The 27,953-nt window shown below is 45.1% G+C and overlaps 1 protein-coding gene across 16 annotated transcripts in view; it reads left to right on the plus strand.

Moving 5' to 3' along the window:
• Dennd1a (DENN domain containing 1A) overlaps window positions 1–27,953 on the plus strand; it is a 545,127-nt gene that overhangs the window by 479,920 nt on the left and 37,254 nt on the right. For all 16 annotated transcript variants that reach the window (XM_075986076.1, XM_075986082.1, XM_075986085.1 and 13 more), the window contains 6 exons: window positions 3,115–3,219; window positions 3,558–3,645; window positions 5,520–5,560; window positions 7,567–7,638; window positions 8,915–8,971; window positions 16,829–16,960. In XM_075986076.1, the coding sequence (XP_075842191.1) occupies window positions 3,115–3,219; window positions 3,558–3,645; window positions 5,520–5,560; window positions 7,567–7,638; window positions 8,915–8,971; window positions 16,829–16,960 (495 nt within the window). The remainder of the gene's footprint in view (window positions 1–3,114; window positions 3,220–3,557; window positions 3,646–5,519; window positions 5,561–7,566; window positions 7,639–8,914; window positions 8,972–16,828; window positions 16,961–27,953) is intronic.

A 27,953-nucleotide genomic window follows, 5' to 3' on the forward strand; every position in this document is an offset into this window, starting at 1 on the left:
TGGAAAAACTCTTTACTAATGCCATCTAAGCACAAATACTCATGGCCTGACTCCCTGGAATTAATGTTGCCATCAGCAGGTTGCCCCAGTGCCTAGAGTGTCACCTAAGAAGACAAAAGGTCTAATCGGTCAAATAAGAGAACTAAACCAGCAATGCTTGCAATTTTTGTAAAGAAGAAAATTAACAAGAGACTGTCTATAGTTATTGAACTATGGCGCAGTGGAAGCCATGACAGCTGTAGGACACAGGTATACAAAGTGGAAGGGAAGAGCTCTGTGTGCTTACCCTCGTCCTATGGCAGGGATCTTCACTGAGCCCTTGCTTATCTCCCAGGGCGACTTATGTCTGAAGGGCTGGTGTTCTGCATCCTGAAGGTTTGTTAAGGAAACCCTTGATGCTGCGCATCTAAGACACATCTGTGGGACATCTCCAGGAGCCCACTAGTGAAGTGTGATCATTGGCAGGATCTTGGAAGGAGTGTCACTCCAGGGGATGAGTCCTCTGTGATTGGTTCTGGGACAAGGTTCCAGGTACAAGTGGACAGTTCATCTGAGCAACTCTAACACCCTCCACTCTGAACACAAGCACCACTCATCCCTCATGGTATCCCAGACTTCTTTACCAAGACAGCAGAGTCTGTGTCACACCAAGGCCACAGGTCCTGCAGCAGGAACCAGGGTTGAGCTCATTCTGTGGTTGTTTAACTCACATCCCTGCATTTGTAACTAGAGCCCAGGTTCTACAGTGACCCCAGAGGATGTGGAGATATGTTCAACAAAACTTGCCCTCGTAGGCTCCTGGTCAGAGAGGATGCTGGGAAAGACTGTTCTAGCACTCATGGTAATGGTGTCTGGTAATACCAAGCAAGGGTGAGTGACTGCCACACCCAGGCCTGAGTCAGGCAGAAAGCAAAGAAAGTAAGGGTAACTATGGAACAACACAGCATATGGACCAGAAGGTGCTTTTGTAAAAACATGTGGAGGAGCAGATACAAAGGGACACAGAGGAACCATCCTAAAGGGCCACTCACCTGGCCAAAGACGAAAAGTTTCCCCATCTTCTCCCACACAAGACCCTGGTGTGTGTCACATATTATGTGGTATGTAAAATTCTGCAAACGAGTGTATCTGTTCGCGGGAATCACAGTATGAAGGACACTGTATAAAGTATATAATGGTCATTACATGAAGGCTGCACCTGGGCAACTGGATTCCTGAGTAATATGGTGACATGATTGAACTTTGGCCAGAATTGATAGGAACCAGAATGAGTGAAACAGGACAGAGAGCATGAATATGAACCCCCACCACAGCAGTCTGGGCCTATGCCAGGGTCATGGGGGGCAAGCAGTGAGTATGTGAGATCCCTCCCAGGCTGGGCAGGAAGGACATTGGAAGTCTAACAGGTCAGTTGTGGATCAGTGAGGCTCTGACAACCAAGAAAGGGAGGCAATGATTTGGATGGAGATGGGGATCCATAACTGAGAGGGTGAGTGCCAGATACGGAGTGACAGGCTTTAGAGGGCTAGTGAGGTTCTGGGCTGGTGATATGCATCAAAAATTGTCAGTGTGTATAAAATCCTAGAGCGAATATGGCCCCAACAGTGAGGAGAAAGGCTTGAGGGGGTGAAATTCTCCCTGGACTTGGTTTGGTGGAGAAGGGCCAGTCCATGCCAAAGTAACATGAGCAGCTCTAACTCCTTTCCCAGGGACCAGCAGTGGCTTCTTCCTCCCACGTGCCACACAGTTAGCAGTTCCTCCCTTGCTTCAGCTGCCAGGTAGCTCCAGAATAATTCTGTGACTTAAGTTTAGAAACTGCATGAGAAGCAGCACATCCAGAACTATTTCTAAATTATTTCACAATGTGTGTGCCTCCCAGCAATCATTTTTCTTATTTGTTGTCTTGGACGCTTGCAAAAGTGCCTTAAATCCTTTGTAAACTTGAGGAGGGTTTAACTATAAAAATACATTTTTCCATTCTCATATTTCTAGGCCATCCTTGCAGCCTGAGCAGTGAGGCTGCCCAGTTGCTGAGTTAATATTGGCTAGATTGAAGCAAAAGGAATTCTTGGAACTTAAAGGAGCCAGACAGTAAATTTAACACGTAACTCATTAAATCAGGATAAAAGCGGAGCTTCAAACATCTTTTTGTTTGCCACCAAGTCCATGAAAGGAGGGAGTGCCCTAACACAGCTTGAGATGTAAAAGTGAGATCTTTCATAATCAGGGATGCAGACCAAAATTAAAGACATGTCTGCATAGACAAGTGCTGTAAATGAGTTCAAAGAAAGAGCGAGACATTGACTATACAAGACCAGGATGTATGTTTGTTTGTTTTAAAACTTAGAGCATCATTTTCTTGACTCAAATGTACTTTGTGGACAAAAACTTATCAGATAGCTTAAACACAAACTTTTGCAGGTGGTAAATTTTATTTTTGATCAGCCAGTATTTCGTAAATTATAACTTGCTATAGGTCAAGCTAGTGGGGGCCAGGCATGGTGGTGCACACCTGGAATCCCAACATTGAGAAAGTTGAGATAGGAGGCTCACAAGTGTAAGACCAGCCTGGTCTACAAAGTGAGTTCCGGACAACCAGGGCTACACAGAGAAAAAAAAAATCTGTCTCAAAAAAAAAAATCAACAAAAATAATAATCACTTATAAATGAGTTTAAAACTATTTTCCCCAGTCGGTACCTGAGAAAAGGCCACCAAGCACCAGTGTTCCCAGTGTCACCCCTGTCCATCTCTGAAAGGTTCATCTCTGCCTTATCAGGGCCCCTTCAACATGGGGTGCCGACTGGCTTCAGGGTTCTACCCCTAAACATGGCAGGATACATTTGGAAATCATCACACTGGCAGGCACAGTGCTAACTTGCTCTTATGATCATCAGTGTTAGGGACGGGGTGAATAGGGCTGCCCAGCTGAGCTTGGTTGTCAGCCTCGCCTTTTAGTCTCTATGACTTGGGGTTTAATTCTTCCTAAAACAGCTTCCTCGACCATCAACTAGAATGACCGGTGATAGTACGGAATAAAGGAATAGGCAGATGTGGAAACCTGCAGAAGGGATGTTGCCTGCCTCTTACCATTATGTTCTTTCTCCATTTCCCAGGAAGAACCCATCACCTTCAGTGAGGAAGCCTTCGTGTCCCACTACCGCTCTGGAGCCATGAGGCAGTTCCTACAGAATGCCACACAGCTGCAGCTCTTCAAACAGGTGCCCAGCCTCTCTTGCCTGTGCCAGGTCTCTAGTGGGTATTTCTGTAGCTGTCTTCACCTTCAGCACTAAGAATGAGGGAAGGGAGGAAACGGGCCAGGGGAGAACTCAGGGGCAGCGCTGGTGTAAAAGGGGCATCAGGTTCCTGACAGGTCTTTGCCTTGCAGTTTTCTGAGTTAGAAAAACACAGCCAGCATTTTCGAGAGACTTGTGGTTTTTAAAGGGCCTTTCCCATCTTGAACAACTTGGCTGATCTTGAGGATAGACCTTAGTGCCCAGTTGGATGGCTCCCCTGTTTATAGACAAGCTATGGTGTGTTTGCTTTTTTTTCTTTCCAGTTTATTGATGGCCGTCTAGACCTTCTCAATTCTGGTGAAGGTTTCAGTGATGTTTTTGAGGAGGAGATCAACATGGGCGAGTATGCTGGTAAGACGCTGCCCATTGCGTTCCTGGCACAGATGGGATTGTTTTCTTCTTCAGGAGAGGGCATGGGGAGACAGACTTCAACCTTGACCTTGGAAGAGTTGGGAAATTCCTCATTGTTTTGTGACAGAATGCACTTAGTTTAGCCATGTGTAGCCTCTGATCCCAGAGTCATTACTCTCCTAGGTAGAAAAGTCTGGCAGAGTGTCATGGCCAGCATGATGCAAGGGACACTTAACCAGATTCTGAAGTAGGGCAGCTAAACTCAAATGGGGCCCCTGCCTCATTGTTAGTTGTGACATCTGGGCCAAGTGATGTCCATTTTCCAGCCATTGTTCTCCCACTCCTACACTGACAGTGCCACAGATTACTTGGCAGGACTTCTATAGTGAGGAAGTGAGTTATGAGCAGCATTGCACAGTACCCCAAGACAGTCCTGATCATAGTGTCAATGCTCAACACATGTTTCTGTGTAGCATGAGCATCATCAAGTTGTGCACAGTGATAAGTAGTCCCAGCCATGGGAAGGCTGGGGGGAGATCACTTGAGCCCAGGAGTTGGGACCAGCCTGAACAATATAGTGAGACCCTTTCTCAGACAAACAAATAAATGAAAAAAAAAATTGCATCATTGCTGGGTGGCCAGTCTCAGAGGGATCATCCTCTCATTTTTCAGTGGAAGCATCTGGGGCGTGTCAGTAATGAGCATCTCCTGAGTCCCAATCTGGCTTCTTCTTCCCACACACCACTGGTTCTATCTTTGATGGCAGAGATGACAGTACATACACGTAGTTTCATGAAGTCAAAATAACGATACTATTTTACTACTAAACCTGTCCAGTCTGGGCTGTGCTGATGACCTGAGCAACAGTGCACAAGCTCACAGAGGCAACTTCACATCCACAATTGTTAAAGCAGTACAGAGTCTCTGGACATGTAGACTGTCAACAAGCATTCCCCGAACATGGTACCCAGAGCTGAGTAAATAGTATGAGCACTAGCTTTGGTCCTTAGGAAAAGAGATAAATGACTAAGCCAAATGCAAATTAAACCAGTGCAGGCGGAGAGAGACTGAGTTGTGTGTGGTTGGAATCAAGCTCCATTGACTCTTATTCCACCATTCAAGAGCTTAAAGAAGGAGCAGACTCGGGGTCAAGTTCTGACCATGGCAGAGGGGTTCAGAGAGAAGACAGGCTCTGTATATTGCTGAAAAGTATCCTGCTGAGACCTCATTGGCCCTCAGAATGCAACGAACAGGACTCACCCACAAAACCTGTCACCAGGAAAATGTACCAAAGGTAGCTTGTGTGTCCAGCAGGACTCCTACACTAGATAGTCAGCTCTGGTGACTCATGGTACATCAAAGAATATGAATGTGACCTGAGGGAGGAAGAAGATGTATGCATAGTGTCATGGGTTCAAGCTTCAATGCCACCTAACCTTGCACTATGCCATGACAATCAGAAGTTCAAGATCATCTTGGATGACATAGAAAGCAAAAGGCCAGCATGAACTACATGACACTCTTTCTTTAAAACAAAAATATAATTGTAATAGAAAAAAGAGAATGACACTCCAGAGGATCTAACATTTAGCTGCCTGTTCTGTTCACTTCAACACAGATGGCAGGGGATGGTAGTTCCTCTTGGTCAGAGTGCAAAGCTGTGCCAATGGAAGCATGGGATGGAGAGGCAGGAGCTTTGTACTGTGGGCACTGGTACAAACAACTTACTGAGAATGAAAACCTGTGTCCTGACTCACTGCCACATGCTGCAGAGAGTAGCCTCCTCACCTTCCTAACTGTGAACTTTCCAGTCTGTACAAGGGCAATTTAAAGAATTATTTGAATGGCAGCCTCTCTCCCTCCTCTTCCCCTAGGCAGTGATAAGCTGTACCGTCAGTGGCTGTCTACAGTGCGGGTAAGTGTGCCCCATTCAGAGCCACCCGGTTTCCTCTCGGCCTCCTGGTAGCCCTCTGCTCCTTGGCCACCTACAAAGCTGCCCCAAGATGCAGAACATACCTTTCTCTCAACTGAAGATGCTGTTGTTTCAATGCCAGGCTACTATCCTATGGAAGAGACTAGAAGGAGACAGTCTCCCTTAATGGAAGACAAAGAGGCAGGAGAGCCTGCCAAGGCCCATGGAGTGATATATTGTTCTAGAACATTTCCTTCCATGACCAGGCAGTTGTCATGATCACAGGGAAGCCAAAGATGTGTCCTCCTTGCTACCCTGCAGTGTCTTTCACAGCAAGGGCTCCTGGGAAAATGAAGAACATATCCCTGGGAGACTTTTCTTCACCTCCTTAACTGCTATTGTGAACATCTTGTCGAATTGGGAGCCAGGTGCTCAGGGCTCCTTTGGCCTCTAAGGAGTCCAAATTTTACCTTACTTTTCCATGACTTTCTAATTGAGTATGTACTCAAGGCCTACTGTGTGCCAGGGACAGCTGGCCTCTGGGAATCCAGAGGGGGACAGGTCCTGCCCTGGGGGAGCTCCCCATCTCGTTAGGGAGGCAGACACGTAAACAGGCAACTCCAGCATAATGTGATAAGTGTTCTCGCCTGCTGTGGGGCCAACCGCAGCTGCTGCCAAGCAGGTCCCGTGGAAGTGGCTGCAGTTGGCCAGAGTAAGCAGCCTCCCCCATGAAAGACAGCCTTGTTCTTAGATGGCCAAACACAACACTTGGCACATCAGAGGCAAGCAATAAGGACCTGTTGATTGATTGATAAAGGGAGTTTCAGTACTCCAAAGGACCCTTTAAACAGGGTTCTGAGGAATTTTGGAAGGCAGCATGGAATAGATGAGTAGGTGAAACTTTCCTGTTCTTCTACAACAAAGAATGCTTTCTAGGTCAAACTGTAATGTTTTTCATTAAAACTCAAAATCTTTAAGGCAAGCAGTTACCAACAATTGTGCTAAAAGTTGAAATAACAATTACTATCATCGACATTTGATTAAAAGTCTTTCAGAGCATAAACCCCTGGCCTGGCATTCCAGGCTCTGTAATAGCCACTCCATGTGACCTTCCAACCTCATTTTCACCACAAGTCAAGAACCCCTTGCCCTCTGAGAGCATACCCATAGCTCCCACTTCTGCACTCCTTTATGTATTGTTTGCTACTCCTAAAAACATCAATTCCTACTATGTTCCACATTAATCCCCCCCTTGCCTCCTGCATGGCCCAGGTCAAAGGTTTTCTGTTCCAGAGTCCTCTCCAGTCTTCTGGTCTCCAAACTCCCAGTGCAGCTCCCACCATCCAGATGTTACATGAACCCTGGTATGTCCCTCACCTACACACAGAGTCTGGTGGTCTTCAACTAAACCCTCCTGGCTCAGGATCCTTACAGCCTTACAACATGTTACCAGGGTACGGTTGGAAATGGACTATGCACTTAGCTGCCTCCTAACCAGTGGACAGCCTTTCTCCAATCTTCTTTCCATACTCCCCAAGGAAAGTGAAGAACCATAATGCCAGCAGGTCCTGTTTGATCAGGACCCTGTTTTCTTCTGTAGCTTGATGTTAGCTAGATAGTTCAGTTATAAAATATGACTGAACACTAGCTACAGTAGCTAGAAATTCTTTAAAGAGCTACTTATAACCAATAAGGAAACCCTTACCTCAGGTAGCCTGGACAGGAGCAGGTACTAAGCAGAACATTGAGCCCACTGTCTTCCCTTGACTAGTTATCGCGTGCCTCTTCCCCAGTCCCCACACCTGCTTACACACACACACACACACACACACACACACACACAGAATCTGCCATAGCCCTAACTGACCCCATCCAGTGACCACCTGGGCCTGCTTCTCTTCTCACACACTCTGGAAATGTTGCCTGGCTTGATTAAAGAGAAACACTCATTGTTGGTGCTGGCCCACTCTCCCTCTTGCCCACATCGCTGATTGACATTTTTATTACAGAAAGGAAGTGGAGCAATTCTGAATACTGTAAAAACAAAAGCTAACCCAGCTATGAAGACTGTCTACAAGTTTGTAAGTACTGGTCACAGTCTGGAAGCCATGGTGGGTTCTTTCATGTAACCTCTTTTGTTGTTCTTGTTGTTGTTGGTTTTGGTTTGTTTGTTTTTTTCAAGACAGGGTTTTTTCTGTGTAGCCCTGGCTGTCCTGGAACTCACTCTGTAGATCATGCTGGCTTTAAACTCAGAGATCTTCCTGTCTCTGCTTCCCAAGTGCTAGGATTAAAAATGTGTACCACCACACCCAACACAACCTGATTCTTTAGTATATCAATATCTAGATTGCAGAAGTGATCACAGGGTGGCCATGCCATTTCTTAACAGTCTCAGTGTTCTGAGAATTGCTTGGCATTGCTGTTTTATGTGCATGGTGGGAGACCACCCCTCATTTCTAATCTCTCCATGTCAAGTTACATGTATAGTTACATAACAGGGAATGTGGAGACCAGTTGGGGAGGGCCTCTGTTTTATAACCATGACTATGTGCATGATGAGAAGACCCCTCAGTTCTGTCCCGAATTCTTCATCCTCTCTTTTAGCACTGCTCTATAAGAAGTACACTGTGAGACTGGGGCCCACAGCAGGCGAGGGGGATCTGGCAGCTCCGGCACTTCATCTCTCACAAACCTCGAGCACTGTTCTTGTGGTGTTTTTCCTCCTTAATCATTTGACCCTGAGCTACACACATGGGTTGGCTTTGTTTTATTTTTATTTTTAATTGTATCAGTGCTTCCTGTACTTAAACTCTGGTTACTATAGTGGATGGGTAGCCACCAGCAAAGATACACAAATCAAAACTGGCAGAAAGTGGAGGCCAGGGTGTCCACCAAAATGAAATTTAGGAAATGGCACTATAAAAACCTGGCAGCTGCTGTCGTGTTTCAACCCTTCAGCCTGGAGAGCCTGCTCTTGAGGCCCTGCCCTGGTAAGGTATGGTGGGTGTTCTGAGTCTTGTGGCAGGTAAAGCTGCTGTTCTTTTACTGGTACCTGTCACCACGCTGCCAAGGTAAATAATTATGGAGAACACAAGAAAGGCCTGGGAAGGAAAAGAAGAAAAAAGTCTCTGCTGTCAAAATGCAAAAATGGAATCTCTGCAGCGCCTTTAAGGGATTTTTTTTTTAACCTTTTACCTTTGTATTTGTTTTCACAGCCATTATATTTTCAACTTGATGATCCCATTTTTCCTTCCTTTTTTAGTAATCAGAGAAGGTGGTTCATGGTGGACTGAAATCAAGCATAGACCCTGCTGGAAACAGAAAAGGAATCTTAACTTAAATTAATTTTTCATGCAGGCAAAAGATCATGCAAAAATGGGAATAAAAGAGGTGAAAAACCGCTTGAAGCAAAAGGTACTTGAAGTTCTTATTCAAAATGTATAAGCACCGTGTATGAAATGCGTGGCCACAAAAAAGTAGGATGTGATCAATAGAGGGCTGTTTGATACAGTGTTGTTAGCACACTTCAAAATGCATTACCAGCTGTCCGGGAGTTTCACACTGTTATAAATATTCACAGACAAAAAAACTGTCTCCAAATAACATTAAGACTCTTTGTGGTCTTAAACATACAAAGGCGAGCAAGTTCAGAGTTACCACTGTCCCCTGCCCTGCCCCACCGGGCCTGGGGTTTGCAGGTGTCCTCCCCACCACCACCCTTTGCCATAGGTCTTGGCATAACCTAAACCATAAAAATATGTCCAGAGAAAGGACCCCTCTGGTCCTGGCACACACATGGTCCCTACACAAACATGCACAAAGAGTGAGCAGGAAGGGAACGTTGTGGTTCTCCCACCACACTGTACCGAATGAGAGTAGCCTAGCCTATGTTTAAGGCAGTCAGGCAAACAGAGGCTCTGTGGTCCATCCGAAAAATTGCATAAAGTCACTGTGCCTAAAATTTCCCCAACCTGAGTCTACAGGGAGTACAGCAAGGTGACCAGAGCAGGGACCTTTTTGGTACTGTTGCAATATGACCTCTGATACTGTGATTGTCACTCTTTGTTAAAGATGGGCCAGGCTAGGAGCTGTCACCCCGAATTCACAAAGCTGTGAGTGAAGTAATTGCCCAAGGCCACAGTGTGTGAGCCCAGCAGAAATAGGATTAGATCTCAGCTCTGATGGCCTCCACTGTCAGAATACTGCCATTCTCTACTGCCCAGTGTCCTCCCAAAGTGTTTTCTTTGGTGAAAGATGTCTGAAGTCATTTTACCCACATCCCTAAATGTACCATTATCTTGGCATTTTGTTTTGATTTTAATTGAAAGTAGTTTCAACTTTATAACATCAGAAAAATCCTCATTAACTTGAAATGGGTCGAAGGAATTGATTCTTTTCTTTTAATTGGAAAATAATTTGCTCTGACTAAGCATTTAAATTCCTAGCTTCTCTGACAGTGAATTCTTAACAGCTGAAGTTCTCATCCTGTGATCTAAACCCTGTAACACAAATTCACACAGCCCCATGTTTGTCTGTTCATCCTGCAGACTCTAGCAGCTGTGATTCTTTTGCTGGTTGTTATTTGCGTCACTAGTCATACCTTTTCATCTTCTGTCCCAGTCATGTGGACCTGAATTAAATGTGTCCAGTAGGGAGCTTTTCCCTCCCCAGTGTCTAGATTGTAGGCTGTGGTTGGTTAGTATATTTCCTGAAATAGGAAAGGCATGGTTTCCCCCTCAGGCGCCAGACAAATGGCCTCATGGGTCTCGTTGCTTCTGCTGACCATGAAGCCAGGGACTCAGGGACTGCCCTTCACAGTCTTTCCCACCACTCATGTGTCCGCAGCAGCCAGCGGAGCCCAGCTTCTCTCATGTATTTACCCAAAGGCTTATTTACACAGTCTAGATCATGTTCCTTCCACACTCCACCTTTTCCTTCCTTCGCAGACTCTAAAGCCAATTTTTGCCCCTCCCCTTCTCTCTCCCCAGCCCACGCCAGTCTCTTCAAGAATAGCTTCAGGAGATAATGTTCTGTAGAGGGTGTCAGCGCACCTCAGGTGACACAAATGGTAAAGGCATTTTATAGAAATGTGGCTTGTCACCACTGGACTGTTGACAGATCTATTAGTGCACCCTTTTCAATTTTCACTTCCCCTTCTCTCTTACAGATTTCCTCAGACTTGATATTTTGCAGTTGTTCTTGGAAGAGCTGTTTTGTAATTGAAACCCCAGTATTGTTCAGTATATATAGGCACCTAGTCTCTGGTGATCTCTAGCTCTTTTTCTTGAGCTAATTTAGGATATGGCTTCCCCTGACCTATCTCGTTGTAGTGGAAAATATTTCCTTGACTTTTTTCTCCCCCTTCCACCCACCCCTTCCACACTACATGGAACCTGTCGCTATGGCTCCCCGGATGCACCTAACACAGATATCGCAAGTTTGGTTTCTGCTATGAAATTGAGGCAGTTGCCAGCAAAGACCTAATTTTCCAACATGCTGGGTTGCCACCTTGCCCTCCTCAAACTCAGCATAGCAATGGTGACCTTGCACATATAATCAAGAACCCAAGCTTGCCCTCTTTGCTCTTGCCTTGGGTTTGAATTGCAAATAGAGAATGTGAGGCTGACCTGAGGAGAGGTCACCACGGTGTGTGGAGGGTCCATCATCTCTAATGCGACTGAGCAGGTCCCCTTTCCCATCCCTTGTTCATTTGTGCTATAGATTTTTCAAAGCCTCTGAAACAGCTTTCAGGGTAACTGTGACCAGTGACAAGTGATTGTTCATAGATCCTATAGTGTGGCTTTATTCCACATCTGCTCTGCTTCCCCCAGGGACAAAAAAAAAAAAGAAAAGAAAAGAAAAAAATGATGGAGAACATATTTCTCTGGATAAACAGAACAAAGTGGCCAAGTTCTGCTGTAGACTGGTCTCCTTTGAAGTCCTACCTGCTAAGAGATAGGAAGCAGAAAAGACAGAGATTTAAGCCATGGCTTCCTAAGGGGACCAGTGGCACTTCCCTGGGGGTATGTCCTCACCTGCAGAAGAACATCAACAAGTTGCATTGCTTCCCTGGTCTGGGCTGTCCAGAGAATGCCACTTTAAATCCAGTTGCTGCACCCCCACCCTCTTCATCTGTTGGTACCGCTAAGACACACACAGAAGTAAATATTAAAGAAAATACTAAATAAAATCTGTAAATTTTTTTTAATATTAAAATGCTTTAGCCAAATGGGCCCATTTCATAGCCATTTGGAAAGTTTCTAAATCTAAACAACAAATTGAGCTTGCTTAGTATCACTGTGACTGAGAGGAACAAACCCATAGTTGGCTTGAGTTTCTAGGCAAACACTTGGAAGCACACTGAAGGCGTGAGCAGGCATGTGGGGAGTGAGGAGAACAGGTAGACTCTTGCAGAACAGACACTTTCACACCTTATCACACAACTGTCAGCTCCCTGTCTGTAGACACATTAAAATATGCTGCAGCCTCGATCACTGAGACTCCAATTTGGCTACTAGTTTGATATCAATATTCATATTTTAATTTACATTTTCTGTTATGGGAAGTAGGCTAGGAAAAGGCAGGTACAACACAATTCTCAAAGGGGGGAATGTTTCTTGCATAGGCCACCCCTCCCGCTTTCCCCCAGTGGCCTGTCTTGGAGATATGGCATTTGGCCTTCTGAAGCCTACCAGAAGATTCAGTCTGATTGTGTAGGATATTAACTGTGGCCCTGAGGGCGTTACCAGCCCTCTCTGTTTTCCTCATCCATTAACTAGGGACCATCTTAGAAGAGGCAACATGTTAACAGTAGAACTTAGCAGCAATTCCATGAGTGGGAGTGCATTATCTCCATTTTTTGGCCTCATACCTAGAATACACAGTCTGCCCAAATAGCCATGTGTGCACACACTGAGAGATGGCTGCCGTGAGACCACCTCCCTTTAAACTGCTTACATAGCCCCAAGAGGAATCTTTCCAGACATGGCTCTGACACAGCTACATTTTTTTGATTAAAGCCACCCTGTCCTTGCCAACCTCTGCCTGCCCAGCAGAGAGGGATGTTCTAGTTCCTTTGTGAGTGCTGGACCCTACTCCCAACTCTAGGTGTGAGTGCCTGGCCTGGCCTTGCTTCTCCGCCTCAGGAAACCTGTCCCCAGCTCCTGCAAAGGCCTTAATGGCCCACTCTGTTCCCCTGTTGAGGCAGTGCTCACCAGGCCCCTGCCTGTTGGCTGATGCTCATCCATAGAGGAGGGCCGTGTGCTAGGCCTATCTTCCCCACAGAGAGGTAGGGAGCTCTGGGAAGGTGATAGGAATAGAATTCTCAGCTTCCTGTGCTCTGCCTAATGATGGGCTTGGTGGAGCTCTCCCTGTCCGTAGCCTCGAGGCTCCTGGAAAGTCAAGAGAGAAATAACATCCCTTCCAACTGCATTTTCTTGTGGTGTGCACTGAACATGCCCCTCCTTCTAAAAAGATTCTTCTGTGTGTTCTTGTTTTAAATAGCCCATATATTTTATTGACTGGGCATACATACACATGCAGTCACACAACACATGCATGCACACACACACATACTATACACACACACAGTCACACAACACATGCATGCGCACACACACATACTACACATACACACACAGTCACACAACACATGCATGCGCACACACACATACTACACATACACATGCAGTCACACAACACATGCATGCACACACACATACTATACACACACACAGTCACACAACACATGCATGCACACACATACTATACACACACAGTCACACAACACATGCATGCACACACACATACTATACACACACACAGTCACACAACACATGCATGCACACACACATACTATACACACAGTCACACAACACATGCATGCACACACACATACTATATACACACACAGTCACACAACACATGCATACACACACACATATTACACAGACGCATGCAGTCACACAACACATGCATGCATATACACACATACTACACATACGCATGCAGTCACACAACACATGCATGCATATACACACATACTACACACACACGCAGTCACACAACACATGCATGCACACACACTACACATATGCATGCACATTGTGCACACACAGACTCTTTAATTCTGTTATTGGACACCTGAGTTAACTTCTAGGTTTCTTCATTCAAAAACATTTCTAGAAATAGAATTAGTGGGCCACAGGGCACTCACATCTTATAGCATTTTTATGTAAACTTGCAGTTTGTCTTCCTCTCAGAAGGGTGTCAGGGTACCCATACCCTTATCCCTTAGCTGACATCAGTTATTTCTTTGACCATAGTTTCTTTAATCAAGCAATGCAGACTTGTTCCTCTGGCTCCTACTCACACAATATGTCTACTATTCAATGGAAAAGAGGATACTCACTGTTTTCATTGCTCTCTTGACCCGTGCTCCTCCCACTCTGCTCCCTGTAGCATCCTCGGAGGAAGCAGTTGTCCTTCCCCAGATGGAGGAAATAGTGAAGAAGCTAATGAGAAAGTACAGAAACCCAAGCCTTTCTGGATGTTCTAACTAAACAAAATGTGGCTTGCAGGCACATTTACCTTTCAGATGCTAGCTCAACTTAACAGAGATTTGTCGGGGAGCTGTCCTAGAACACCCAGATCCCAGGGAACACCCAGTCTGGAGAGTCCCACAGTAGATAGCATAGGGCATGGCAGCCTGTGAGCAGTTTAGCCAGGAGGAAGAGGAAGCCATATCTGATGGCCCGGCATCACAAGCCCGTATTTTAGGGTCCTCCACTTTGTCACTGTGATCTAGAAGAGGTTTTCCTGTCTAAATCCCATTGCTTCATAATAAAGAAAAGATAACCCTATTTTCTTCATGAACGTCATTAAAATGGAAGTCAGTGGTCTAGAAGAGTAGCCACCAGGGTTAGTTGCTCCACACAGGGAAGGGAGTTTTGTGGCCTGTGCACTGTGGTCTCTCAAAGCCTCCTTCTAGCTCATCTCATTTAAAGCATCTTCCACAAACCTCTACCAAACAACTAAGAACCTCCCTGTTGTAAAAACAAAGAAACTGTTGCAGAGGTTGAATGAATCTGAAAGATTAGGGAAGCTAATTGGTGGAACAAACAGATAAAGTTAGAAGATAGCAGGTTTTACTTGACACTTAAACTAAGACACTTTCCCCCCAAACGATCATGTTTTCTTTTAAAGATATTTAAGATGTTTTATAGTTTCCTAGTTAATACATTTTCCTCCATGTGACCTTGTAGCTCCATTTCTTTTAACCCCCCACAGACATACAAACAGGAACACACGATATGATGGGGTATTTTCCTGGACCAAAGATGGATTTGTTATGGTTTGGCCTCATTCGCCCTGTATTAATCCCCTAGATGCACCCACACACTCCCAAAATGCCCCTTTTGCCCTTTTGTTGCTCTCTGACGTGGAAGGAACCCCTCCCATGCTTTGTTCCATTTGACCCAGGCACCTTAGGGCAGCCCCTTTCCAAACAATCCATTTCTAATTGGCTGTCGGCAGCCCCTTTCATCACTGAGCCTTAGCATAGCTGAGACTGGCCAATCCACTGTGGGCCACGTGACCCAAGCCCTGTTTGTAAGGTCAAAAGGTCATCACCTTCCTGTATCCCTGACGAAGCAGAGGGCTGCCCGAAAAGCAGCTAATTCCTTAGGAAAGGAAGCAGGAGGCTGGTAGTTGATGTAAAAGACTGTTCACACACACACACACACACACACATGTATACACACATGTATAGAAGCTATCTGTTTCATTCCAATTGTCTATTGGGTAGCTAAAAAGGTCTAGGCATTTATATTATATTACCTATCCCCTTTCATCCCTAGCTCCTATACCCTCATTTATGGATAAGGAAACTGAGGGTCAGAAGTGTTACCTTTGTTTCCTCTTTAAAACATAATTATCCTGAGTAACCACTTTCCCTCTGACTCATGATTTTCTAGGTTCAGTTAAAAAAGAGTGACCAATGATCAGCAATCTCTTATATGCAGAATTTGAGGAATATTCTGTTGACCAAAGCATACAGTTGTTTCTACAATGGAAAGAATTGGATGTTCTTTAATTCAGCCTGTGAATTATTTTTGAGATGGTGAAAAAAATTATTTGGATGTTATTTATTTGTACCTTTATTTTCTGGCTTGTCCTAAGTAACTTTCTTGACCTCAGTAAAACCCATAATGCTTATTGCAGAAGGGGAGCACATCCAAGTTTTGACTAGCTCACACTAGTGCTCCCTGACAGCCCCAGCCAAAAAGCTGTGGTCTACCCTTGTCCTTACCATTTGACTTCATTCCACAGACACACAAATGAAATATAAATGTTTAGGTTTTAAAAGCTTTCCTTCCTGCTGTAGATACCCTACAGGTCAGGGAGACCCTTAGGTCCTTCCAGAAATACGAGGAGGAGGAAGAAGGCAGGAATGTGGTCTGTAGCACCCATCAGTAAGCGGAGAAAAAGTCCACAGTTGCAAATAAAGTAGTGCAAATTAAAACAACAATGAGGTCTAATTTTTCACCTATTAAATTAGCAATCCATTTTTAAATGATACGGCTAACAAGTACTGTGAAGCTGATAATACACCCATTTCAGGGAGTTGCTGTAAATTGGAAAGCAGTTTAGTAGAATGAATAAAAAGCCTTAAAAAGTGTTTATATGTTTGACCTCATGCTTTCATTCCTAGGTATTTCCACAGAAGCAATAATTCAGAGGGAAAGAACATTTTATTGCTAGCATTTAGAAAGGAGAAATAAAAAAAAACAAGCACCCAATAGTTGTGGGATGAGTTATTAAATCATTAAATGTCTGATCAGTGAAAATATTGTGCATCCATTGAAATTATTATTATAATGGCTTTGAAGCAGCATGGTAATGCTTATATTAGAGAAAAATAGGATATAAAATTATGCATGAGCTGTGATTACAAGTAATTTTTAAATATCTGCATATAGACAAAGTGAACATGTGAAAATGAAAATAGCCATGGAAGAATATAGAATGAAATACTTTTTTTTCCACCTCTGTGAGTTATTATGTTTATAGTTTCATGTGGATGATTTTGGCTGCTTTGGTGCAGCAAAGTCAAAGGGCCAAGTTAGTGTCTATTTCCTCCACCTCTCCCATGGGTCAGGCTTAGAAAGCCTGGAGGGAGTTCTTAGCAGGCCTCATGGCTTGTGGGGATGAGGTAAGAGGACAAAGGGCCAGGACCCCAGTGCCAACCCCAGACCTTTCTTCTCCCTGCAGGACATCGCTGAGAATGGCTGTGTCTCCTCTGCAGAAGAGTCCCTGCCAAAGACCCTGCCATCCACACTGGAAGAGGCCAAGGACCCCAGACTTCGAGAAGACCGGAGGCCTATCACAGTCCACTTCGGGCAGGTATGTGCTGTGCACTTCCAGGGGGCTGGTTTGAGTTTTTGGTTTTGTCAAAAGCTGAAGCATGAGAAGCCATGGGTTCACACCGCAGCTCTCCTTCAGCAAAGCAACACCATGCTTTATGTACCATCAAGTGTTTGACACAAACATATTTTGTGGTGGGGACAGCATGGTATTGGTCATCACTAGCTCCACTGTTAAATAGAGTTATTAAATGACCTGCTGCCTCCCCCACTCTGAGCCACTGCATTCAAGGTGCCTGTTAGCTAAGCATCTCATTAGAACACTTTGGCATCCCAGACCCTTCTTTGCACCTTCAAATAAAAGGCAACAAGCAAAGGCTTAAAAAAAATCAATTAGGAGTTCTTTATTAATGTACTTCCTGAAAATCAATATTGGGAGTTGTGCTTCTTGGAGTAAACATCCTTGCTGTGGGTCTAGAGATCCAACTCTGTACCCAACTGCTTACAAGGGTGCTAGCACTTAAAAAATTGTCTATTCATTTGATTTTATTTCTTTCCTCTTAAGTAATACACTCTTCACAGAAATTGAAATTTTCATCCATTTCCTACCTGTGGTTCTCGTTTCAATTAAAAAGCTAATGTACCCTTCCCTACTTCTCTTCAATCAACTGCTCTACTTATCAAAGATAAACGTATTTTGTGTGCTGTATGTGGTTTAGTTTGGTGCTTTTTGGTTTGATTTGGTATCTGAAACATGGCTCTGTTAGCAAGCTATGGTTGTAACAAGAGTTTGCAATGTTTCTTGTTGCTGCTGTTTGTTTATCTGATTGATTTTTCTGGCGCTGGAACTGTAACCAAGGACCTAGTACTCTTGCTCAGCCAGTACTGTCGTACTGCTAAGCTTAAGTCACCTGATCCTTTAGCCATTCCCTAGATGAGGTATGATAAAGCTAGTCTTTTGACTTTTATTTACTGTAAGTAGGATTGCTAGTTCACCTCAGAAAGGGCCCAGAATCCTGCATTTAAACATTTCTTGTTTTGAGAGACATTTATTAAGTGCTTTTAGTGTGTACCAAGCATTGAACTATTTAAAAATAAAGAGAACCAGATCCTTGAGATGGCTTAGCAGCCAAACCTGGCAATTTAAGTTCAGTCCCCAGCTACTGTGTGGTAGAAGAAAACCGAGTCTGACCTTCACATGTGGGCCATTGCATGCACACATCCCACATATGTAAGCAAACACACATAGAAAAAATAAGTAACAGTATAAAAAAGGGGAAAGAGAACCAGCAAGCCTGTCACTGTGGGTCATTGTTATAAAGCACAGCTGGCTGAAGCATGAAAATCATCCTTTTCTAATCAGTCTTTTCGGGTAGTATGCCCACACCTCATTAATTGAGGAAATCCACCCCTTTTCTACTTCCACACTTAAAGCGGCTATTCTAGCAACTGACAGGTACTGTAAAGCAGCAGCACTAACCAGCGTTCTCTCTGTCCGCACCCTGAAACCCTGCCTCCTGTGGGGCTCAGGGTCTGTTGGAGCAATTCTTAGCCCAGTTGCTGGCTATGTTTGCTGAAAGCACAGCTCTGGTTGTCACCAGCATGGCGTTCCAGAGTCAGCTTCCTGCTTCCCTTTGTCCTCATTCCTGCACATGTGAACCTGCCCATGAAAGGAGCCCTTGCTGGAGTCGGGGGCCCTTTGCAGAGAAAGAGGGGCGGGGGAGAGGGATTTCATGGTGTTAAACATTCCATTTTCAAAACACACAGAAAAGGAGGTCCTATTTGAAACAGAGAGACCTTCTTTCCATTTTAGCAAGAAGTAGAGAGAGGCTTTAATGTCATTTCCAGCTAAATGTAAGAATAAGAGTGTGTGTGCTCACACGGGAGGGAATAAACAATTAAAAAAGCCACCCCAAACTGTTGAAATAAGAACTGTCTGTGCCTTCACAGGTCTGCACACTGAAGAGCATGAAAGTGGCTTTCCCCGTTTGTCACTTCCCTCATGTGGCTGCCAGCATTATGCAAGTGTACAGGAAGGCAGGATTTTTTTTAATGCATGCATGCGGATTAAGGTCAAGCCCCTAGTATCAGCCATGCAGTGGGCTCTCCCTTCCAGCTGCAGCCGCAGAGCCTACCCACAGCCGCGAGATGCCTTAATTGAGACGTGCTGTCAAAGTGACAAACACATTTGCATACAGTCTACACTCTATTTATTTTCTCTGGAAAGGTCTACAATCTGCTGTTGGTTGAACATTCTTAATCAGTTTGCTGTAAGTAAACTGCCAGCTAGCTCACTTGTGTCAGCTCCTTCTTCATTAGGTGACAGATTAGCTGGGGTGGGGGTGGGAGGCACAGAAACCCCAATCCCCCCCCCTTTTTAACTCTTTCCAGCTTTGCCCCTTGGTGGGTTGTCCTTCAGTCCTTCCTTAGGACCTTCTTTGATGGTCCATTGATCACAGGAGTGCAGTTCCTTCTGGGCAGCCTGAGTTTTAAGAGTTCTTTCTTCCAGTTTTAAAATGTTTGCTACATTCTTTTGTATTTTCTTTAATTGGCATTGTTCTCTAAACAGTTTGAACTGGTGTGCATCCAAACTGTAGCCTCACTCATGGCATCTGGAAAGTCCCAGATCCTAGTCCTTGTCCAGTTTCTTTTCTAATCTATAACAAAGTTTAAGTGTGTGTGGTGTAAATTCTCTTCTTAAGGGAGAAAAACAGACCTCTTGATATCTTATACGAAGGAAGGGACCATTGACCTTGTTTTGTGGATCAAGATCGAAAATGCCTGATCAAATACCTGAAAGGACCTGCCCAGGCCCACGTCCCCAGTCCAGTCTGACTCAGATCCAGCCAGATAGTGCCTGCTAACCTTCTAATTCTCCTCACCTCTCATATTCCTGTAGATTTTTTTCAAGTCCTCTTAGCTGGAACTAGGCTTAGTAATACACGTCTGTAATCCTGCCAGTCTAGGATAATTATGACACTCTGTCTCAAAAATAAATAAGGTGAAACAAAATAGAACAAGCAAAAAGTTCACTTAGCTGGCCTGTGAAAACCAGAACTGTTGGAATGGCTACATTAACCCTTCTACCTCACAATACTAGCTCTGCTGCCTAGGCAGGACGGCCCCCTTGAACTCATCCTACAGGGTACAATGCCCTCAGCAGTGGTACAGCAGCTGCCATGAGACAAACAGTGCCAAGAGTGGCTATTGTCTGTTGTCAGGGAGAAAAGATAGTTTCTTATCCACTGGGATGCTGACAATAAATAAATAAATGCTGGGTGGTGGTGGCGCACACCTTTAATCCCAGCTCTCGGCAAGCAGGTGGATCTCTGTGAGGAGGGAGGGAGAGGGGAGGAAGGGGAAGGGAAGAAGAGAGAGAGAGGGAGAGAGAGAGAGAGAAAGCTGGTCAGTGGTGGCACACACCTTTAATCCTAGCATTCAGGAAGCAGGTGGATCTCTGTAAGTTTGAGACCAGCCTGGTCTGTAGAGCCAGTTCCAGGACAGCCAGCACTGTTACACAGAGAAACCCTGTCTCAAAAAAACAAAACAAATTTAAAAAAGAAAGAAAGAAAGAAAGAAAGAAAGAAAGAAAGAAAAGGAGAAAGGAAAAGAAAAGAAAGAGTGAGTAAAGGGAGTATATTATTACCTAAGCCCTGAGGCTAAATGGTTGCTAAACAAGCTTCAGAGTTTAAAGGACTAAGTTACTCCTCACAGGATAAGTAGATAGTGACAGAACTGCCCAAACACCTAGCAAGGATGAACTATGGGCCTGGAAGGAAGGATAGGGCGTGTCTATGCCCTTTCCTAGGAGAAACTCTTCTCCCAAGACAGGGGTGAGAAGGCAGAGAAGACAGGCTCTTCTGGGATGGGAAGTGGGAATTCTTTCCCGTCCCTGTCTTAAGAAAGACAGCAGAGTAGGAACACCCACAGGAACACCACCATGCTATGACCCTCTGCCTTAGCAGGAGTCAGCAGAGGCAGCTCCTACACACACACACACACACACACACACACACACACACATACACACCTCCTATAGAAACATTAACCTGTAGCTAGTCAAACGGTCAAGTCTCTGGTCTCTGGGTACTTTGAATATCTGTGTCCACTAAAATGAGTTGTAACCATCAGCTGGTAAGGAAACCAGTTTGGCTGTGCTCATGTCTGCTCTTGAACCAGTAGCAACACCTCTGCTTAGCTATGCACAACCCTTCCTCCATCCCTACTAGAGAACTAGACAATGCTTGGATCCAGGGATGCTTGCTGGTAGCTCTGAGTGCAAGCTGCCAAGGCGCATTGAGAAAGAAGTGGGAAGACCAGTCCTCAGACCTTCCAGACTTGCTTCATATTTCCCACAATTCATTGATCTGCAAACTGAGTAATTGTTTGTTTTCCAATGTGCAGGTTCCAAAAAATACATCTTGAAATGCTCCTCTCTTCTCATTCCATTTGAACAAAGGATTATGAGCTTTTTCAATGTAAAGTTTAAAAAGCCATTTTGGGGCTAAGGTTAAAAGCACTGGCTGAGTTTTCTCAAGGATCTGAGTTCAATTCCCAGCACCTACATGGAGGCTCACAACTACCTATACCTCCAGTTCCAGAGGACCCAACTCCCATTTCTGGCCTCCATGGGTATCAGGCATACACTTGATATGTAGACATGCATACAAGCAAAAAACCCATACATAGAAAATCGTTTCAATTTTGTTTTGTATTGTCTTTTGAGGCATGGTCTTTATATGTAGTCTTGACTATCCTGGAGTTTTCCTTGCTGCATAGACCAGGCTGGCCTTGAACTCACTGAGATCCTCATACCTCTGCCTGGGTTCAAAGGCATGGACCACCATGCCCATCCCTTAACAAACATTTTTTAAAAGCTATTTAAGCCAGAATTCCAATCAAACACCATGGTAGCTATCTGGTGACCTGTGTCAGTCTCATGCTGAACTGAAAACACTACCAAGTCAGCAAATTCCCGCAACACCCTAGGCTCTTATTGTACTGACAAGTTCCTTCTGCCCATTAAGCTTGGAAGTCCCACATCATTCCCTGCAATTGAGCCATTCCTCACACACACATGTCCAGAGGTGTCCCATGTTCTCCTGACACCTCAGACCCCCAATTTGAACATACACTTCCTGCCAGACTTCTGCATCCTCCTTTCCCACCTCAGAACCTGAGTGACACACCAACCCTGAACGTTCCTCAGTCCCCTCCTCCCCATCACCTTTCTCACCGCCTTGATAACAGGCCAAATGACCGCTCGAGTAACATACCTCCTGATTAGCATTCTACTGCAATACCCACGTGGCCTTGCAGACAGCCATTTCACTGCCCTGTCCTAGTCTCCTCTTAATGATTCCACCTTCCCCTTGACCTGACCCAGGAGGTCCTTTACCTCCGGGTGTTCAAACCCAGAGCTGGTCCCTTTATAAGTCTCCCGGCGTCCCTGTACTCTGCGCATGCCATTCTCTCACACAGCCTTGTGGTCGTTCCCCATGAGAACATGAGCCTCTGGAAAGTCCTCAGTCTCCAACAGGGCCTGACATGGAACAAGCAGTCTGTAAACATGCAGAGGTTTTATTATTGCTGTAGCTATTTAAACTGTACCATAATTCATTGGCTACTGTTTGACTTCCCCATGTGTACAGCGAGTTATTTGGTTTCATTTTTCAGTTACTATACTTACAATTTTGTTCATTTGAAGAAACAGTGAATATCCCATTAGTGCTCAAAAACTATTTGCAAATTCCCTTTCCATGAACAGGGATTTGTTTCCAAGTTAAGGTGGCTTTGAGTGGTAAGAACTTGGATCCTGTCATATTGTACTGTTTGTGTCTTTATGAGGGCCTAAGATCAATCGTGAATGCCCTTTCTCTGCACCCCAAGGCCACATGAACCTACGAGAGAGGAAGGGGAGAGCCGGAAGAGGGAGAGGCTCCCATCTCTGAGCTATGTGGAATGCAAACCACAGATAGCAGACCTGCAGTCCCAGCACTTAGGAGACTGGGGCAGGAAGGCTACTACACATTTGAAGCCAGTCTAGGCCGCATAGGAATACTGTCTTAAAAACTACATATTTGGAGGTTGGGGGTTAGCTCAGTTTGCTGGTCATGCAAACGCAGTGTCCTGAACTTGATCCCTAATGCCCTTGTAAAAAGCTAGTAAGGCCTGCGTGTGTCTGTAAGCCCAGGGCTGGGTGGGGCCCATTCATGGGTGGGCCCAAACTTCCCAGTCAGCCAGTCCAGCCAAAAATTCGAGCTCCACATTGACTGAGAGACCTTGCCTCAAAACACAAAGTAGAGAGTAATTGAGGGAGATACCAGACATTGACTTCTGGCCCCCACGTATGCACAGGCAGATGTATACATCTACACACGTGATTGTGCATGCACTAACACACACACACACACACATGCTCTAATCAATCATACTAATAAAAAGAGCTCAGATTATGAAAACTCAGGCTGAATTGGGAAATCAGTGGATTTCTATTGTAGCCTTCCTTCAACGTGGCCTCCTTGAGAAGCGCCCCTTTCATTTCTGGAGCTAAAGGTACTAAAGAGCTCAGCAGCGTGGGCAGAGCTTCTAGTGTACTATGGAAACAGTCATTAAGACTGCCTCAGGCTGGTTTCCTTTGCTTTATGTTTAAAAACCATTTATTATATGATAATTGTCTTTCTGGGACTGGGTTACCTCACTCAATATGATGTTTTCTAGCTCCATCCATTTGCCTGCAAAATTCAAGATATCATTATTCTTTTTCTTCTGTGTAGTACTCCATTGTGTAAATGTACCACATTTTTCTTATCTATTCTTCAGTTGAGGGGCATTTAGGTTGTTTCCAGGTTTTGGCTATGATGCTGCTATGAAAACCAGCCTACAAATCATAATCCCAGGGAACCTAGACAACAATGAGGACCCTAAAAGAGACATACATGGATCTAATCTACATGGGCAGTAGAAAAAGATAAGATCTCCTGAGTAAATTGGGAGCATGAGGACCTTGGGAGAAGGTTGAAGGGGAGGGGAGAGGAAGGAAGGGGAGCAGAGAAAAATGTATAGCTCAATAAAATCAATTTAAAAAAAAAAAGAAAAAAAAACTGCCTCAGAATAGTACCAGTTCCATTCAGCCCAGGTGAAGGATGGATAGAGAAGGTCAAGGTAACAGTCTGTCTCCCCCAACACCACCCTCCTCTTGGGGCCTATGTGCTAGGGCATCAGGTTGCACCTGTCTTACACACAGGGAATCTGGCTTGTCCAAGAGCAGCTGAGGGAGAACTGTAGCATTGAGTTTCTCACTTCCTGCCAGATGTCCTGAGACCTAAAGCCTCTCTTCTAGCTTCAACTGCCATGTGATTCTCCAAGCTATCTTTTTGGGGACGGGTCTTGAGGTTTTTCCCTCCCCAGCAGGACAGGCATGCAGATAACAAGGACTTGTCCAAAAGTATGCAGCTCAGAGGAGAATTTAGAGTTCGTTTCAGGTCATGTTATGGCCTGAAGCTTGGATCTTCCCCAGCTCTGCTGAGAACATGTCTTCCTGGGTGCATACTGTTAATCTGGTGCAAAAGCTGGGCCAGTGGCCCAGGATCTCGGGATGTTGGACCACAGTAAGGCTTTGTTTCTGGTTTCCTTTCAGACTTTAGGCCCTCCTTAACATCTCTGTGCCTCAGTTGTTGCCAAGACAAGTGTACTAGTATACTGCACCTGGTGGAGACATCATGAGCCAAATCCATCATTAATTACAAGAACATTCTGGGTACTTTCCTTGTATGTGAAGGGGAAGTGAATACAGGAGAGCTGCTTGGTATTGGCCAGATCAGGTGCCTCTCCAGCTCTGAAGACCAAGGAAGGGCAAATATTAGGAATTTCTATTAATATGGACTCACAAGAGATACGAAATATAAAAGAAAAAATTGTTGGCTATGATTATGGTCCAATTCTGGTATCAAATCAAAGTTAGCCTGGCCTTTCCCAACTTTTTCTTTTTCTTTTTCTTTTTTTTTTTTTTTTTGGTTTTTCAAGACAGGGTTTCTCTGTGGTTTTGGAGCCTGTCCTGGAACTAGCTCTGTAGACCAGGCTGGTCTCGAACTCACAGAGATCCGCCTGCCTCTGCCTCCCGAGTGCTGGGATTAAAGGCGTGCGCCACCACCACCCAGCAAATGTTTGTTTGTTTGTTTATTTATTTATTTATTATACAATATTTTGTCTGTGTGTATGCCTGCAGGCCAGAAGAGGGCACTAGACCCCATTACAGATGGTTTTGAGCCACCATGTGGTTGCTGGGAATTGAACTCAGGACCTTTGGAAGAGCAGGCAATGCTCTTAACCTCTGAACCATCTCTCCAGCCCCCCAACTTTTTCAAGTACCATTCTCAACAGGCTGTCCTATGCAGTGGCAAGATGACTTACCACTGCCTACCACACCCTTCTCAGTATAACATCAGCAGGAAAAGAAGTAACTTCCACACAAGACATGAGCTTGACTGCCTGAACCAGCTTGGGTTCTGTGTTCATCTCCTCAGCAGTCATCATGCTGAGGATGTCCTGTGAGCTGAAGGTAGATCCCATGGATGCACACACCTAAGAAATGAAGAAGGGGTAGTTCCCGTAAGGGAGCAGGACGCCTGGGAGGAGGACAAGAGCAAACTAATAATGTACAGGAAGCCCCACAGGAACTTGTCCTTGCCTCTCGTCCTGTTCCAGAGAAGAGTTCATACCCAAACCTGAGGAAGCCTATGATGCTGAGAGTCAAAGGCAGACATCAAGTAGAACACAAAATTTTTTAAAGGGGGCTTGGAGGTGGAGGCTACTGGCACACACCTTTAAACCCAGCACTCAGGAAGCAGAAGCAGGTGGGTATCTGTGAATTCGAGGCCAGCCTGGTTTACAGTGTGAGTTCCAGGACAGCCAGAGCTACACAGAGAAACTCTGACTCAAAAAACACATAAAAAGCCAGAATAGAGGGAAATGGAAAAGTATGTCAGTGTGTAGCAGGAAGGTTAGAGCTGGGCAAAGGAGCGGCATGCTTTTTGTGGCAAGGTCCGCAGCAGTCCATAGCCAGGTCGTGGACCAGAAAGTACCACTAATGGCTCCTCTGTCCCATATCTGTGAAAACAGACATGGCAGTGACTTGGTCCCTTACTTCACAGAGCTGTCAGTCCTGTAGCTACTGGCTTAAAGTCAGTAAGCTAAGAGACATCCCCAAGGTCTTTGCATTTAAACCCCAACTGGTTTATTGTGAGCCTTGTTTCCCTGCACAATCCATAGGGTATCCATCATTTCTGCAGAGCATGTCACTACAACCTGGGTGCGGTATTCAATGCCCTCTCACTCCAGATAAGACTCTTTAGCCTAAGATCGGTGAGAGCAGCTTGTTCCAGCTGTGTCTTTGATATGTGGGGAAGGCTCCAAGCAGGAGAAACTGCACTTGACAGCTCTTTCGGCCATTCTGAGATGGGAGGTTAGCTTCTTGTGAAGTCCTGGACACCCCACCCCTACCCTAAGTTGTCACCACTTGCTCTCTCCAGTGCTCACACTGGAGAATTCTTACCTTTGAAACTGTTGTATTAGTCCAAGACACGACCTCCAGAAAGTCAACTAAAACTACAAAGGAATAGAATTTGAGCAGGTTGACTGATGGAAGAAGGTCTGAGTAGACTTTGCACCCAGAAAATGTCTTTTGTCCTCCCCTCACATAGATGGTGCCCTTCCAAGGTGTTGACCTTCTGACAGCCCTGATGGACAGCCCTGAGGCTGAGAGACAGGCTGTTCCCAGCACTACTTTTGTTATGACATCTCCTAATGTGACTTTTTTTTATTTTTATGTATATTTGTATGTGTGCCCTAGTGTATGTGTGTGCACATATACATGCAGGAGCCCACAGAAGTCAGAGGAGGGTGTTAAATCCTCTGAAATTTGAGTTGTAGGCAATTGTGAGCTACCTTGTGGGTGCTAGGAACCAAACCTGGGTCCTCAGCGAGAACAGTGAGCACCCTAACCACTGACTCCAGTCCTTCCTGATGTCTATGTCTAACTTGTTTCTGTTTTAGAGTGGCTTACTCTGCCCTTGGACTTCTAAAACCTGCCCTTCCCTAGTTCAACCATGGTGTCAATCCTCCACCCCTTTACATCCCAGGGGACATTAGAAAGCATTGCAAGTACTGACATAAGATGTAAAGAATGTGCTTCCCAACCCCACTCTGGATTCCCTGTATAATCAGAATAGCACACCAAACTTCAAGATCCAGCCATACTCCACTTCTGGCCAGTTCCTTTTTACACTGTAAGACCCTGTCAAACTCATCCTACACTGAGATGAACCCTTCCTTTTCTCTAGCCCTAGAGACATTGCATTCATTTATTTACCAGCTCTTTATGAACATTGGCTCCAGATCAGAACTCCAGGCTGGATGTAGGGAGAACTCCAGTTCTAATCTTTCCTCTTCTGCTATACCCAACAGGACCCTGGAACCCTTCCCAAGCACCCCTACTCCACTAAGCCCTCCCTGGTGCTTCCTGGCTGCCCTGAGCCAGCTCTATCCTTGCCAGCTGCTTCCTGATAGTAACTCAATAAGGCATAGTATTGGTTTCATGGCTATCCCTGGCATCTCAAAGGGTCTGGCACAAAAAAGCTCCCTGTGAAAATTTGCAGGGGGCGGTGTGACCTCAAGGTGAGTGAGGAAAAGGAGCTGCAGGCTTGCCTCAAGCAAGCCCTATCCATTCAGTAGAACAGGAGGCAAGAGCAAGAGTAGTTGTTCTGTGGTGCCCAGTGTTGGAGCAGTGTCCTCAAGCCTTTCCCCACTCAGTAGGGTGTCTGCCAAGACACTGACCAGGACCTTAAAACATCATTCTTTAAGGGTCTGTGTCACAGCTACTCCAAGTCCAGCCAGAGAGATATTGAAACCAAGACAGGAGTGGGAAGTCTCAGTGAGATGCCAAAGGAGGCATTTTCTAAGGTTAGAATCCTCAGGGCCAGAGGTGGGAAGTTTATACCAGTAGGGAAGAAGAAATAAAACATACACTATGAGAG

The sequence above is a fragment of the Microtus pennsylvanicus genome, chromosome 9, assembly GCF_037038515.1.
Source record: "Microtus pennsylvanicus isolate mMicPen1 chromosome 9, mMicPen1.hap1, whole genome shotgun sequence".
NCBI lineage: Eukaryota > Metazoa > Chordata > Mammalia > Rodentia > Cricetidae > Microtus > Microtus pennsylvanicus.